Source organism: Acinonyx jubatus, chromosome B1 (assembly GCF_027475565.1).
Source record: "Acinonyx jubatus isolate Ajub_Pintada_27869175 chromosome B1, VMU_Ajub_asm_v1.0, whole genome shotgun sequence".
NCBI lineage: Eukaryota > Metazoa > Chordata > Mammalia > Carnivora > Felidae > Acinonyx > Acinonyx jubatus.
Window position 1 is genome coordinate 120041927 of NC_069382.1, and position 16279 is coordinate 120058205.

General features: G+C 40.2%; 1 protein-coding gene across 1 annotated transcript; it reads left to right on the forward strand.

Annotated features, from left to right (window-relative positions):
* Nucleotides 1–340: 340 nt before the first annotated feature.
* On the forward strand, nt 341–15960 carry ADH5 (alcohol dehydrogenase 5 (class III), chi polypeptide). Its single transcript, XM_015069109.3, has 9 exons — nt 341–452; nt 4833–4934; nt 6773–6914; nt 7426–7513; nt 11177–11396; nt 11548–11808; nt 12469–12604; nt 15203–15341; nt 15650–15960. The coding sequence occupies exons 1-9, from the start codon at nt 441–443 to the stop codon at nt 15672–15674; spliced, it is 1125 nt and encodes a 374-aa protein (XP_014924595.1). The 5' UTR covers nt 341–440; the 3' UTR covers nt 15675–15960.
* Nucleotides 15961–16279: the final 319 nt, after the last annotated feature.

A 16279-nucleotide genomic window follows, 5' to 3' on the forward strand; every position in this document is an offset into this window, starting at 1 on the left:
CACGTGCTTCCAGTTAAATTCCTGGTCCCTCGCCTTGCACATGTATGCTTCATAAGCTTTATCTACGCTGCCTGGGCTAACGTTACACGGGGAAAACCCCTTCCTGACGCAGATGTTTTGCATCCAGCCGGCAGGTTTCTGCCACAAAGCCGCCGCCCTCCAGCCTCGCGCAAAACCCTCCAGCTTTGGAGGCGACACCACGTGGGCGCGAGCTACAACGCCAGAGGCGTCACACTTCAGGCACCGCCCTTCGCGCCAGACTGGCCTAGCGAGCGCTGTATTCACGCTCCGCCCCCCGGAGCAGGCGGCGGCGGGACCTCGCTGGGAGCACGCCCCGCCCACGCCGCGCCCCCCTGCGCTGGGCGCACATCCCGCCCACATCCCCAGCCCCGTGCGCCCCACCCCGGATGTTCACCCCTCACTGATCGGAGTCCGAGGACATGGCGAACCAGGTAGGCTTGGCTGTGCAGCGCGACCGGGCCCAGGGAAGAGGAGAAAGGGAAAGCATGGGATGGAACCCGGTCGCTTGACTGCGCGGGGCCTAGGCCGGTAGGCTGATATCAGCTGCCGGATCTGAAACGGTGCCTCGGGCAAGCTGCTCTGCGGGAAGGAATGGAAAGAGTCTTTGGGCTCCTTACTTGAAAGGTTTCGAGGCTTTTGGTGCAGCCCGAGGGGGGAGGGGGCGGTAGAAAAGGTTTAAGAGCGTTCACGCTTTGCGTTTGCAAAAATAAGTAACTTGCCTGGAGTCATCTTGCTAGTAGCAGAACTACAGCCAGAGCCCGTGCTCCTAACCCTTAGGTTGTGTTTCATGACTATAATTGTTAATTGAATAATTATGGTGCCACTAAAGAATGTATTTGGCGAAGGCTCCTGGGTCCCTTTCAGTAGTAACATTTTTGAGCACTTAAGGCACCAGAACTTTCCTCTTTTAATCCTACCGTGACGCTTCTGCGAGTATTGTCCCCATTTTGCACACCAAAAATTGAGATTTAAGAGGTTGGTCGACCTTAGTGGTTACATTAAGATAGTGAGCCAGGCCTGTCCCTTTGCAAGGAACTGTTCCAGGTTCCTGAAACATACTTTAGACAGTAAAGAAAGGCAGAAATGCACGAATAACGTGAATAATCAGGCTAAAGTTGCTTAGTGTTTTAATGTTTTGCAAACTTTAGAAAGATTTATGACATTAAATGTTGAGGTTGAAAAGAAATGGTAAACGCTAAACGATCTTTCATACTTAACAAACTGGCAAGTTGTTTTTCTTTATAACGAAGTGCCTTTATTTGGAGAAGGTGAAAAATTATCCTGTGATCATATTTGAAGTAGGGCAAAGTAGATTTAGGGTGGAGCTTTGTTTTAGAACTGTCATTAAAAGGAAAAAAATTTCTCAAGCATTCCTTAAAATAGGGGAAGGGGGTATAAAAACCTAGATTATTGGGGCACCTGGGTGGCTAGTTAAGCATCTGACTCAGGTCCTCATCTCACCGTTGGTGGGATTGAGCCCTACCTGTAGCTCCACGCTGCCAGAATGGAGCCTGCTTGGGATCCTGTCTCTCCCCTCTCTGTGCCCTTCTTCTCATGCGCTCTTTCCCAAAATAAATAAAATTTAAAACAAAATTTTTTTCTAATTTAAAAAGAACTTAGATTATGGATGAATTAGGGGCACCTGGGTAGCTGAGTCAGTTGAACATCTGACTTGATTTCAGCTCAGGTCATGATCCCAGGGTCAAGGGATCGAGTCCCCATTGGGCTTCCTTACTGAACATGGAGCCTGCATAAGATTCTCTATCTCCCTCTTCCCCCTCACTAAAAAAAAAAAAAAAAAAAAAAAAAAAAATTATGGATGAATTATATTTATTCTTGTTGCCTAAATTCTCTAGAATATGTGACTATTTTGAATTTGACCTTTGTGATTTTGTTTTGAGATTTATGGTCAGTTGAGGTGAAAACATTCTAATGCAATGCCTGCATATTTTTACCATAAGATTTAGTATCTACCCTTTAATTTTAAAAATAATAATTTCCAGCCTCACCAATTTACACAAGCCACTCAGCTCTCTATACAGTTCAACTCTGCTTTTCCTCCACTCTTTGTTCTAGTTCTAATAAATACTATTTGTTTCTGCAAAGCACTATGCCAAGCACTATATTAGGGAGTTTTTATTCATTTTCATTTACTCCTCACAGTAGCTTTTTATATTTGTAGGTGTTTAATTACTATGATTTGTAACTAACTTTTTCTCATCCTTGGGTATCCTAGTTAAAAGTGAAGTTTTTTCAAACCCACCAATGAAAGTTAACACTCTTTCTCCACTTTGTGCCTCTCCCTTTAACTTACCCTTTTTGTAAGTGTTGACTTTCAGGTCTGTCTCCTATAAACCCAGCAGTTTGCATCCTTTATTCTGTCAACACATTTCATAAGCATTTTGTGAACTGCTCAAAACTTTTGGGGGTGGGGGGAATGCAAAATAGGTGACAGGGATTAAGAGGTCAAACTCGCAGATATAAAAGATGTCATGGGGGTATAAAGTACAACATAGAGAATAAAGTCGATAATATAGTAATAACTGTATGGTGGACAGATGATAACTAGACCTATCATGGTGATCATTTCTTAATGTATATAAACATCCGATTGCTATGTTGTCCACCTGAAACTAATACAATGTTGTATATTAACTATGCTTCAATAAAAATTTTTTTTTTACCTTTCCTCATTACACCTGATGCTCTAGTAAAGGAGGCCTAGTACTAAATTCTAGTACTGACTAGAATTTCTAAGTCAATGCTATGCTTGAAGTTAGCATTTCTAGCTAATTAGCTTGGAATTTTTTTCTAGTAGCCACATTAAAATTGGGTTAAAAAATGAATAATAAAAAATAAAATTGATTAAAATTTAATCCATTATACAGTAATCCCCCCCTTATCCGCAGTTTCACTTTCCACCGGTTCTGTTACCTGCAGTCATTTGCAGTTCAGAAGCAGGTAATCTTCCTTCTGACCTATTGTCAGAACGTCATTAGTAGCCTAACACTACATCACAATGCCTACCTCACTCACTTCACTTCATCTCACCAGGTAGGCATTTTATCATCTCACATCAGCACAAGAAGGAGTAGTACATACATATAGTGCAATAAGATTTTGAGAGAAAGACTATTCACATAACTTACTACAATATAATTCTGTTAATTTCTTACTGTTCCTGATTTATAAATTAAACTTTATCATAGATATGTTTGCATAGGAAAAACAGTATATATAGTTTCAGACATCCACGGGAGTCTGAGAATGTATCCTTTACAGATAAAGAGGAATTACTGTGTTCAAATTACTGCCTTGACATGTAATTAATACTTTTTAAGTATTGAAATACTTTTACTTTTTTTTTTTTACTATGTCTTCATAATCTGCATATCTTTTACATTTACAGTTTATATCATTTCCACTTGAAAGGCACACATGGCAAGTGGCAACTGTACTATATAGCACAGTTAAAAGGGGTAGATACAGTAATTTTTTAAGTTTATTTATTTTGAGAGAAAAAATGTGAGTAGGGAAGGGGACAGAGAGAGAGGGAGGGAGAGCGAGAATACCAAGCAGGCTCCACACTGTCAGCACAGAGCCCGACACGGGACTCAATCCCATGAACCATGGAATCGTGACCTGAGCAGACATCAGGGAGTCAGATGCTTAACCGACTGAACCACCCAGGTGCCCCTAAATATAGTGTTTTAAAATTCTCCCATTCTGATCCTCCTTATGCTCCTTCCCACCTTGCGGTTTTGCACTAAACCAGTGTTAACTTAAACCAGCTTTAGTAAAGGAATACCATAGGGTACATGTTAAGCATTCAGATTCCTTGGATCCTGTGGCAGACCTACTGAATCAGATTGTCTTAGAACCTGTATTTTTTTTTAAAGTATTTATTTTGAGAGAGAGAGAGGAAGAGCAAGAATCCCAAGCAGGTTCCGTGCTGTCTGCCTGACGTGGGGCTCAAACTCAGGAACCATGAGATCATGACCTGAGCCAAAATCAAGTGTCTGACACTTATCCGACTGAGCCACCTAGATGCTCTGGAACCTGTATTGCTTTTAGCTTTTTTAAATATTTATTTATTATTTAGAGACAGAGCACAAGTGGGGGAGGGGAAGAGAGAGAGGGAGACACAGAATCTGAAGCAGGCTCCAGGCTCTGAGCTGTCAGCACAGAGCCAGACACAGGGCTCAAACCCACAAACCACGAGACCATGACCTGAGCTAAAGTTGTACACTCACCCAACTGAGCCACCCAGGTGCCCCCAGAACCCGTATTTTTAACGTATTCCTAGAAGATCGTTAAATATTTGACTAATAAAACTTAACCAAAAGAGGCTTTTACAGCTGACCATGTAGTCATCTGAATTAAATTTTTTTAGTGAACATTACTTGTATGAAATCTAAAAACATGCAAGGGGTGCCTGGGTGGCTCAGTTGGTTAAGCATCCAACTCTTGACTTTGGCTCAGGTCATGATCTAATGTTTGGTAGGTTCAAGCCCCACATCGGGCTCTGCACTGGGAGTGTGGAGCCTGCTTGAGATTCTCGCTCTCCCTCTCTCTCCGCCCCTCCCCTGCTCACGCACACTTTCTGTCCATGTCTCTCTCAAAAAAAAAAAAATGATTTTAAACAATAATAATCTTAAAAACATGCAAAATAATTCTCCATATCACTTAGAGGTTATGGTTTTTGTGATTCTGCGATATATTTTCTAAGATTAGTAGTCAGGATCTAAATAAGTAGTTGATTATTAGTGCAGGAGGATAAACAACTTGCTCTCTTTTTTCCCTGATCTCAGGTTATCAAGTGCAAGGCTGCAGTTGCCTGGGAAGCAGGAAAACCTCTCTCTATAGAGGAGGTAGAGGTGGCACCCCCAAAGGCTCATGAAGTGCGAATTAAGGTAATGATATATTGAGGGCACTGGAAAAGGAGACTTACAATGAGGTCTCCGGATAGATGACTCCTCTGTGGATAAATCCCCAAGGACAGCGTTAAAGAGAAAGTATTGAAAGTCCTCCAACCTGGGAATCACATCCTCCTCCTCTTACTTTACCTGCTTCACTTTTGCAGCACTCCTGTCCCTCTTTTTAGCTTGTGAGGGTGAGCTAAGCAGCCTTCCCCATGGATCACTGGATAACTGCACTCTTTCTTCTGTAGCCTGTGTTTAAGATGACTTTATAGGATGTTCCCCCTTTCTGCCAAGCCCATAATTTAAAATGTATGATGACACATTAGAAACAAAAGAAGAAATGGTCTTCAGTTTTGTTAGCGGAGGTTTCAAATATGATTTGGGAAGAGGTTCCTGATTTGATTGGAGCAACAAGCAAGTGAAGTCCGCTTGCTTGGAGAGCTTTAAAATGTACTGACCCAGGGCGCCTGGGTGGCGCAGTCGGTTAAGCGTCCGACTTCAGCCAGGTCACGATCTCGAGGTCCGTGAGTTCGAGCCCTGCGTCAGGCTCTGGGCTGATGGCTCAGAGCCTGGAGCCTGCTTCCGATTCTGTGTCTCCCTCTCTCTCTGCCCCTCCCCCGTTCATGCTCTGTCTCTCTCTGTCCCAAAAAAAAATAAACGTTAAAAAAAAAATTTTTTTTAATAAAATAAAATGTACTGACCCTTGCAGGCAAGAGCAGTGTTCAGGGGATTCATTAGTCTAGTGCTTCTCAGCCTCTGTTGTGTCAGAGAAATGAAGTTACCCTTGGAGAGAACAGTATTGCACAAGGCAGCCAACTGGATATTTATAGCATTCTACACTTGTTTTGATGTAAAATTAATACTTTAAAGTAGTAACCATTGAATGAAACTAACATCCTAGAAAAAAATAAGCTCTTTTTTGCTGTGAATTAGAGGATCCTTTCCCCATCTTACTTCCAAACAAATGCTCATGCTCCCAGGGATCAAATAGCAGGTTGCAGAGCCCAGGGCCAAATAATTTCTTAAGATCTTTTGCAACCCAGACTTATGACAGTTTATATGTTTTTCTTTAAGTTCAGAAATGAACCTGATTGTGATTTTGCTACTGAAAAAGAAAATGTGTCCTGGGATATACTAAGATGAGCTGTTTGGGGCGCACTGTCTTCCCTGGGAAACAAAACAAATGGCAAAGAATGTTACCTTGTAAGCAGGTACATGGGTGAGAGACAAAGAAGCATAAATATAAACACTCCAAGACTTCCTTTCTGTGCGTTAAATGGTTTGGGAAGATAACCTACTTAAAAGCCAGATAAGAATAAAAGGCTGTTTAAGTAGTAGTTGTGTGTGGCTGCTAAAAAGGGAGTTGGTTTCACTAAAAGCTCTGAATTTTGGCCCTAATAAGCAGGCAGGCATATTTCCGCAGTAGTCCATACCTTCTTAGGAGTCACATTTGTCAACAGTCACAAGGATCCCAGCAGTGAAATGGACTCCTCCCGCTTTGTACACAGGTCATGTTCTCTCCACACCTGTAGGCACAGTGCCCATAAAATCACCTTGTTCACCTTCTTTTGCTAGCATGCACTGAAAAGGGATAGATGTACCATGTGTCTTTGCATATAAACACACCATTACTTTTATGTGTCACTTAAAAACTGCCAATTCCAATTGTTAAGATACCATAGATTGTAAATACTTGCTGATTTTAAAGATTAAGATATGAAACAAAAGTATCTTAGAATCAATGAAATGTGGTATTGAAAATGCCTTTCCTTTGACTTGTATCTCTCTGGATTGCAAGCAAACACCCTTAAATGCTCTTGATCTGCTAGATTATCGCCACTGCAGTTTGCCACACCGATGCCTATACCCTGAGTGGGGCTGATCCTGAGGGGAGTTTTCCAGTGATCTTGGGACATGAAGGGGCTGGGATCGTGGAAAGTGTTGGCGAAGGAGTTACTACCCTGAAGGCAGGTAAGGAGGATATCTGAACCACTCTTAATTTTATAATTTCAATTTATTTCTACAAGGAAATTATTTTTATACATTGTTTTTTTCACAAACAAGTTATCACCTGAGTCATTTTTCAGGAAGAATTTTATTCCTTATCTAGGAAGCACAAATATTTGAGAGTTTTTTTTCTTTCTGATTTTGCAAGCTACTGTCATCTGAAACTATTTAAGTATATTTCCAAAGCCAGTTTGGACCAATTAAACAAGAATTTTTAAAGATTCATCGGTGAGTCAGTATTTTAAAGCCCATGACCTTGTTCTCCAAGTACAGTTTAAGAGCTTTCTCTCAATAAAAATTTTGAAACTTGTGTTTTTTGCATAGGCAGTGTCTGAATGATGTTGTGTAGGTAAAGTTCTGAGTTGAAGTTAACCTTGCAAAGCCACATGAGAAGTGGGGATTTGCAGAGGCTGATGTATCCGTTTAGAAACAGATGTCACCTATTCAGAATAACGTCTTTGCATTTGTTTCCCAGGCGATACTGTCATCCCACTCTACATCCCACAGTGTGGAGAATGCAAATTTTGTCTAAACCCTAAGACAAACCTTTGCCAGAAGATAAGGTTAGTATCTTTGTTATTTGGTCCTTAAGATAATAAGTAATTGTGTGGCAGTCTATACAGAGCATTCTCCGTGAATTATTTCATTCCAGCTTTATGGCAGCCTCACTATCATTGGTATCCCCGTTTTCATAGATGAAAAAATGAAGATTCAAATTAAGTGGTGTGCCCAATATCATCAGCTATTAGATAAAACAGAATTTTCTGAACCCATTCTTCTTCCATAACATTCGTCTAAACTTGCCAAAACGTATATTAAGGAGGGACATGCCTAGGAAATTAAATAGAAGCATTTTTATGAGCCATTTTATTGTCCATGAAATCAAAGTAGTGAAACCCATAAGGTTACTAGGAAGACTACAAGAGATAACTTAACCCCTTGACACAGAAAAGGTAGTTACTTTATTGTAATAAGGTAACAGCACTTAACTATTTCTTTGAGGCAATTTAAGATGTTGTATTCCCCTTTTTACTGAGGTAAAACATATGTAATAAAGTACTATAAACCTTAAGTGTACAGCTCAATGAATTGTTATGTATATACACACCTAACGGTTATAACCACCCAGATCAACGTAGAGAACCATTCCAGCACCCTACAAAGTCATTCATATCCCTTGCGCTTCAGTACCTGCCTCTCTCAAAGGGAACCACTGTTCTGATTTCTTTCACTACAGGACTTCATATAAATAGAATCACATACTGTGTGCTCTTTTGTTTGGTTTCCTCATAATGTCTGTGAAATGTGTTTAAGTTGCTCTGTGAATCACCTCTTCTCTATCATTCCAAATATACATCCATTTATCTCTATCCATTCCCCTGCTGATGGACATTTAAGTTGCTCAAATGTTTGGGGCTGTTGTGATTCATGCTGCTGTGAACATTTCTATTCATAGCTCTTAGTGAAGATGTGACTACTTGGGTATTTTCCTAGGATTGGAATTGCTGGATGCAATATTGTGATTTCATTCAGATAACCAGACACATATTTCTCATATGTATTGGGGTCTTCTGCCATGGTTTCTGGCTCATAGCTATTAAAATTTAGTAGAATTTCCTGTGATGTGGGCTATAAAAGTGCCTTTGTTATGTTAATGAAGGGGACTTTTGGAAAGCCCTTAGGTAACCTAGGGGTGGCCTGACCTTTGGTAAGGAAAAGGAGGCGTGGAAGTTGAATCAGTCAATGGCCAGTGACTTAGTCGGTCATGGCTATAATGAAGCTTTCATAAAATCCCAAAAGGACTGGGTTCAGAGAGCTTTGGGGCTGGTGAACACGTGTAGATTGAGGAGAGTGACATACCTGGAGAGGGCATGGAAACTCCTCAGCCTTTCCCCATACTTTATCTTCATCTAGCTGTTGATTCATATCCTTTATCGTATCCTTCAATAACTTAAAGAGCACCTGGGTGACTCAGTTGAGCGTCCAACTCTTGATTTCAGCTCAGGTCATGATCCTGGGGTCATGGGATCAAGCCCTGCACTGGGGCTCTGTGCTGGGTGTGGAGCCTGCTTAAGATTCTCTCACCCTCCCTTTGTCCCTCGCTTGTGCTCGCTCTTTGTCTCTAAAATTAAATAAGTAAATAAAAACTGGCATCTGTGTGGCTCAGTCAGTTAAACCTCCAGCTCCTGATTTCGGCTCAGGTCATGATCTCACGTTTTGTGAGTTCAAACCCTGCATCAGGCTCTGCACTAACAGCATGGAGCCTGCTTGGGATTCTCTCTCTCTCTTTTTCCACCTCCCATGCTCTCACTCGCTCTCAAAATGAATAAACTTTTAAAAATAATAACATAGGTGTTTCCATGAGTTCTGCGAGCCATTCTAGGACATTAAAAGAACCTGAGGAAGAAAATCTTTGGAACCTCCAATCTGTAGCCATTGGGGTCAGAAGCACTGGTAACAGTTTCGGCCTTGCAGCTGGCATCTGAAGTGAAAGGTAGGGGGCAGTCTTCTAGGACTGAGTCCTTAACCTGTGGGATCTGATGCTGTCTCCAGGTGGCTAGTGTCAGAATTGAGTTGAATTGCCAGACACCTTGCTGGTGTCCAAGAATTGCTTAATGTTACGTATAAGGGAACACACCCCCACACACACATTAGAGCTGGGTCCATGACTTAGAAGATTGGGTCATACATAAAAGATCGTGTGTTCTTGAATTTGTTTTCTAGTGCCATTGACAAAATTCTATTTTTGGGAAACAAGATGTCATTCACTATATAAGTCCAGTTAATTTTGGCAAAGCTAGAACCAAAATCTCATTTTGAAAGGTAATTTCAAACGCAGTCTAACAACTTGGGACATATCAAGTATAATAATGGTATTGGCCTTTTTGTAGCTGCCTGTAGCCTTTCAGAGGGACAAGTCCTTTCAGAGCATGAAATGTATCCCACATCACCTTTTGTTCAAGAAACTCCTCTGAGATAGAAGTGATTTCTTGCATTAAGGAAGGGTGAACAAACTTAAGTTGCTCTTAAAGATACAACAGTTATCTGTGGTAGAGCTTTGTCACAGATTTGTTTTTTGTTTCTGGTCATATTTTTTTCTCAAAGGAAATGTATTTACTCTTGAGTCTAGAGCCAATCTGTTTTCATGTGTGTATTTGTTTATTCCTGTTTATTCCAAAGGATTAGCCTAAGAACGAACATCAAATTATAGTGCATTATTTTGAAAAATAATAAAGATTTAATAAGCACTCTGTGCCAGGCACAATGTTAATGCCTTCCATAACACCTCCTTTGATTTCATAGCAATCTTTGAGATATGATTGTTTCTCCATTTTTTAGTGAGGAAACTAAGCCACAGAGGTTAATTAACTGGCCCACGATCACACAGGATTTGACCCAAGTGTGTCTGACTTTAGGACCTGTACTCCTAAGCAAGACATTACATTACTTATTTAGAATATCAAAAACAATTTTTGTTACTATTTATCATACCGGTTGCTTTTGTGAGCTTTTTTCTTTTCCTTTATCTTTTATTAGTGTTACCAACTACACAGGCAACAGACAAAGTTACAGAGAAAGAAGAAATAACCTGAATCCTTGAGGATTGTTAGCCTTTTAACAAAGCCTCCTGAAAGATCTAAATCAGCCAGTTTGGCTATTTTCATCACCTAATCTGCGTAATTGCTCATAATCTCTGTGTAGATTCTGGTTTGGGCTGTATGCTCTAAGAAGTTATATTTGCTCATAGTTTTTTCATGGATTTTTTTTTTTTAATATTTGTTTTGAGAGAGCACACAGAGAAGATGCAGAGAGCCTCACACGGGGCTTCAACTCACATATTGTGAGATCATGACCTAAGCCAAAATCAAGAGTCCGACACTTAACTGACTGAGCCATGAGCCACCCAGGCGTGCCGGTGATGGAATTTTCAAATTATTTCATCTAATCCATAAGTTGTATCTGTTAAATTTTATCTCAATACCCTGACAACAAGATCCAGAAGGATACTGAATGTTGGAAAAGATATGTAGGATTATAAGTCTTTTGTAAGGTTTTCTAATAAGGCATTGCTGAAAGGTGGTAAATTATTAATAAATACAGTAGAAATCTGACTTTGGGGCTTAGCACACTTTCTTGTCTACCTGTCCTATTTAAAACTTTTTTTTTCCTATGGGTTTTGAAAAACCTGATTTTACCCTGCCTTTCTCCTTTTTTATTTTCTTTAGAGTTACTCAAGGGAAAGGATTGATGCCAGATGGTACTAGCAGATTTACTTGCAAAGGAAAGACAATTTTACATTACATGGGAACCAGCACATTTTCGGAATATACAGTTGTGGCTGATATCTCTGTTGCTAAAATTGATCCTTTAGCACCTTTGGATAAAGTCTGCCTTCTGGGTTGTGGAATTTCAACTGGTTATGGTGCTGCTGTGAACACTGCCAAGGTAAGAGATTGGCCCGGGTTTTAGCTTCCGCCTTCTAGTTTGATACAGTGGAGCTTTGCTAGAATAGTGAAATTGGCCCAGTGTGTTAGAAACCTAGTGATTTCCTTGACTCTCGTGCAATGAGTGCCTTACAAACTATGTTTACTATTAGGTGGAGCCTGGCTCTACTTGTGCCGTCTTTGGCCTAGGAGGAGTTGGATTGGCGGTTATCATGGGCTGTAAGGTGGCTGGTGCATCCCGGATCATTGGTGTGGACATCAATAAAGATAAATTCGCACGGGCCAAGGAGTTTGGAGCCTCTGAATGTATTAACCCCCAAGACTTCAGTAAACCCATCCAGGAAGTGCTCGTTGAAATGACTGATGGGGGAGTGGACTACTCCTTTGAGTGCATTGGTAACGTGAAAGTCATGGTAAGTTTTAGCTTCATTCCTTTTTTTTCTCTAGCTTACTTTATTGTGAGAATAGAGTATGAAATACGCATACAGAATAGCTGGTAATCAACTGTTTATATTGCTGGTAAGTCTCCCAGTCAGCAGAAGGCTATTAGTTAAATTTGGGGGAGTCAAAAGTTAATGTGACTTTTCGACTGGGCAGGGGGTCAGCTTCCCAACCCTTGTGTGTTTTTCAAGGGTCAACTGTATATCCGCTTCACTAACCTTGAGCAACATCTTCTCTAACACCTCAGTTTCCTCAGGTGCAAGATGCGCCTACTTGACATAAAGTCAATCCTCTGCAAAATAGTACTATTCTCCACCTTGCTTCCTTTATTAAAGTCTTTAGAATTTTCAACTAGGATTTACTTTTAAAACTAGACGGGAAATAAAAGCTTTAAATTCTTTCATTTTGTGTTAGTATTTAGCCAGATTAATACATTTGGTAATTATCTTATTAAAACTTGAATAAAATTACATTGACTAAATATTCAGTTTGATCTTTTTGTTGTCATTTTTTTTTTTTAAAAAAAAAAAGCTCTGTGCCGCCACCCTTCCCCCAAAAGTTACTTACTGGGGAAGCAGAGATGGCCGGCACAACGCACTGACTCCTGTGATTTGGTCCTCTCTTTCCTGCAGAGAGCAGCGCTAGAGGCCTGCCACAAAGGCTGGGGAGTCAGCGTGGTGGTTGGAGTAGCTGCTTCGGGTGAAGAGATCGCCACTCGCCCGTTTCAGCTGGTAACAGGCCGCACGTGGAAAGGCACTGCCTTTGGAGGTAAGTTAATGGGTGAGCACATTTTCTCTTTTGTCATTTCCATCGGCAGAATTTTAATCCCAGGCTGATTTTTCATTTTAAGAATTTTCATGGGCTACCTTCATCAAGTTGTTGCACAGCTGTTTTAATAGGAGGGCTTCCCATTCAGTCAGTATTTACCCCTGGGGCTGGGGAGATACTCAACTTCCTCTGAAGAAGGAGACCCACTTTTTACACACAAAAAATCAGTATCCTGTTAATGAGGAAATAGTTGGGGGTTAGGGCAGAAGTTAGAAGTAGGTTCCAGGGATACAAACAGCATTGTCAGCCACACTCATGTTATGGACTTAAAGAGGTTATAGGCATTTGTGCTCATTTTTCCAGAGTGTCTGGTTGTCGCTGGATGTAATAATACCTCTTGTCTAAATAGTACTGATTTCAGTAGTAACCAATACAAAGTCTTCAACTGAAAATACTGTATTAGACAAAACTTTATAACAGAAATGAAAAGCTGCCAGACTGATCATTTTTCCCCTTTTGTGATCCTAAAAAACGCATGGTGGTTTGGGGTTGCCTAACTAACTGATAGAATGCTGAGAAACAGTTTCCATCTGTTTTGCTAGTTGCTCACCTAGGAGGCACAGATCATGCCTGTATATTCCAACAAGTGTGAATGAATGAAATCTAAAGTTTTTGTAGGTTTTTTAAAAAAGTATATATTTCTCGCCATCCTCTTAGGGAAAAAAATCACTTAGCGTGAATTTTCAATAATCTGAACTTAACAAGGTGTTTAAGATCCCCTATCATGCCAGCTTTTTTCAAGGCCAGAGGAAAAGACCAAGAGGGTATGAGGGGGTTTGGCCGAAGTTTCTGCCTTTATACTATAGAATTCACCATAAAAATTGTCATGCAGACTAACCTCCCCTTTCCAACGAGCTGTACGCCTCACTTGAGTATATCAGAACAGACTTTTAAAGCCACACATCCTCTCAGGTCCTTAGCTGTATTTAAAAGGACATTTTAAGCCTGGAAGACTGAGCCAGGGGGTTGATCATAACCTCTCACTGAAGCCTCATCACCCCAGCACATGCTAGTTGGGACAGAAGCTGGAGTATTGGGGTGTGATGGGTGTTGTTAAAATATGACCCACAGATGTAAATAGAAGTTTTGGTCTAACAAATAGAGGTGGCTGTACTTGTCTCTGTTTCCAGGGGATTTAAAGAAGGGGGCACCTGGCTAGTTCAGTTGGTAGCGTATGTGACTCTTGGTCTCAGGCTTGTGAGTTCAAGCCCCACATTGGTCATGGAGCATACTTAAATAAATAATACTTTTTTTAAAAAAAGGAGAAAGGAAAAGCCCTATGATTTGTAAGAGAAAAATAATTAATAGAGGATATAAGGAGGCAGATTTGGAAAAGGCTCAAAAGAGGTTTGAAATGAGCTACAAAGTGTCCCTGGTGTAAAAGGTGGGAAGGTGTCTTTGTTGATTTATTGCTTCTTTCAATACAAGTCAAAGATCGAAGCACCAATTTTGTTTAAAATCTTATATAGCTAAGAATTTCCCACTTTTGTTTTCAGTTTCACGATTTCTGGTGTGAGATGCTATCCCTAATTTCATTGTTGAATTTAAAACCAAAGAAATAAGAGGTGCCTGGGTGGCTCGGTTGGTTAAGCATCCGGCTCTTGGTTTCTGCTCAGGTCATGATCTCACGACTCATGAGTTCAAGCCCTGCATCGGGCTCTGTGCTGACAGTGAGGAGCCTGCTTGGAATTCCCTCTCTCCCTCTGTCTCTGCCCCTTCCCCACTCAAGCTCACTCTTTCTCTCTCTCTGTCTCTCAAATGAATAAATAAACTTAAAAAAAAAAAAAGGCTTTAAAACCAAAGAAATAAAAGTCCTGTATTATGTCAGGTTTGTTCTTCCTTAAATGTCATAATTATAGAATCTTTGCTGTTGTGGAGCCAAATAAGTTTGTTCTAAGACTTCAGAATTCTATCCTGGTATCTTAGAAGTCTCACTTGGCTAAAACCTTAATGAGATTTTAGTAAATCTTAACACAGAAAAAGGAAAATACTCAAAAGGCATTTACTGTTTTTTTTAACTAAAGATGTACATTAAATTCTTCTTTCTCTGTATGCTAATTTTGAAGTTTTTCAGTCCTCTTTAATTGATGAGAAAATCAGGGTTTTTTTTTCTTTTTAATTTAAATTTTAGTTAACATACAGTGCAGTATTGGTTTCAGGAATAGAATTTAGCGATTCATCACTTAGATACAACACCCAGCATTCATCACAAGTCCCTCCTCAGTATCTATTAACCATCTAGTCCATCTCCCACCTAGATGCCTCCACCTTCAGTTTGTTCTGTGTGGTTAAGAGTCTCTTGTGGTTTGTTTCCCTCTCTTTTTCCCTCCTTCTTCCCGAATGTTCATCTGTTTTGTTTCTTAAATTCCACATATGAGTGAAATCATATGATATTTGTCTTTCTCTGATTGACTTATTTCATTTAACATAATACATTCTAGCTCCAAAAATTTATTCTCTTAAATGTGTCACCCACTAAGTAATAAGCATACTGCAAAGATTTGTTGGAAGAATTAATACATGTGTGATTTCTTTTAGGATGGAAGAGTGTGGAAAGTGTCCCAAAGTTAGTATCTGAATATATGTCCAAAAAGATAAAAGTTGATGAATTTGTGACTCACAATCTGCCTTTTGACCAAATTAATGAAGCCTTTGAACTGATGCATGCAGGAAAGAGGTAAGCTTCCTCGTTAGCTATATATTATAAAATGTAATGACTTGGGGTTTATGGAGAAGGGTAAAAAAAAAAATACTTTTAGTGGTCTTAAAAGATATCATTTAGGGGCACCTGGGTGGCTCAGTCAAAGCGTCTTGACTTTGGCTCAGATCATGATCTCATGGTTTGGGAGTTTGAGCCCCACATTTGCTGTTACCATAGAGTCCACTTTGGATCCTCTGTGCCCCTCCTCTCTCTCTCTCTCTCAAAAATAAACATTAAAAAAAAAGATATCACTGAAAACTGTGTATTGCTTCCTTCTCTTACAGCATTCGAACTGTTGTAAAACTTTAAATTCAACAGAGAAAATATGTCCATCCTTTCACCTAAATCTTGTGGTCCAACTGGAACAACCAGACAAGCAGGGAGAAGCTCTTCCACGATCAGTCTCTTAGACCTTCTCTACTACTACTTCTAGAGTAACCTATTGTAGGGAGTGATATTTTGTGTATAATTCATACATCTCTAATCAAGGACAAAGCTGATACAGTCCTAAATTAGCTTTCTGAACTCTCCTTCACATGAATAATTGCTAGCTTATTAAGAAATAGTCTAACATAATAAAAGTAATTTCCGCATATGTGTGAAGTTGTGATCTCTGTTTTATGCTGAATTCATTCTCATGGTTCCTGTAGTTGTTGTCTTCATTCTTTAAAGGAAAGCCAGAGAAAAAAATAAAATAAAAAAATAAATAAAGGAAAGCCAGAGGAAACAGGGCAGTGGTGAATATCTTAACCTTGCCTTCTTCCATCCTCGGTAACTTGTGTTTAACTTTTAACAGTCTTTGGCCCGTTTACTAAAGAACATTTCTCGGGGCACCTGGGTGGCTCAGTCGATTAAGCATCCGACTTCAGCTGAGCTCATGATCTCACCGTTGGTGAGTTCAAGCCAGGCTCTGT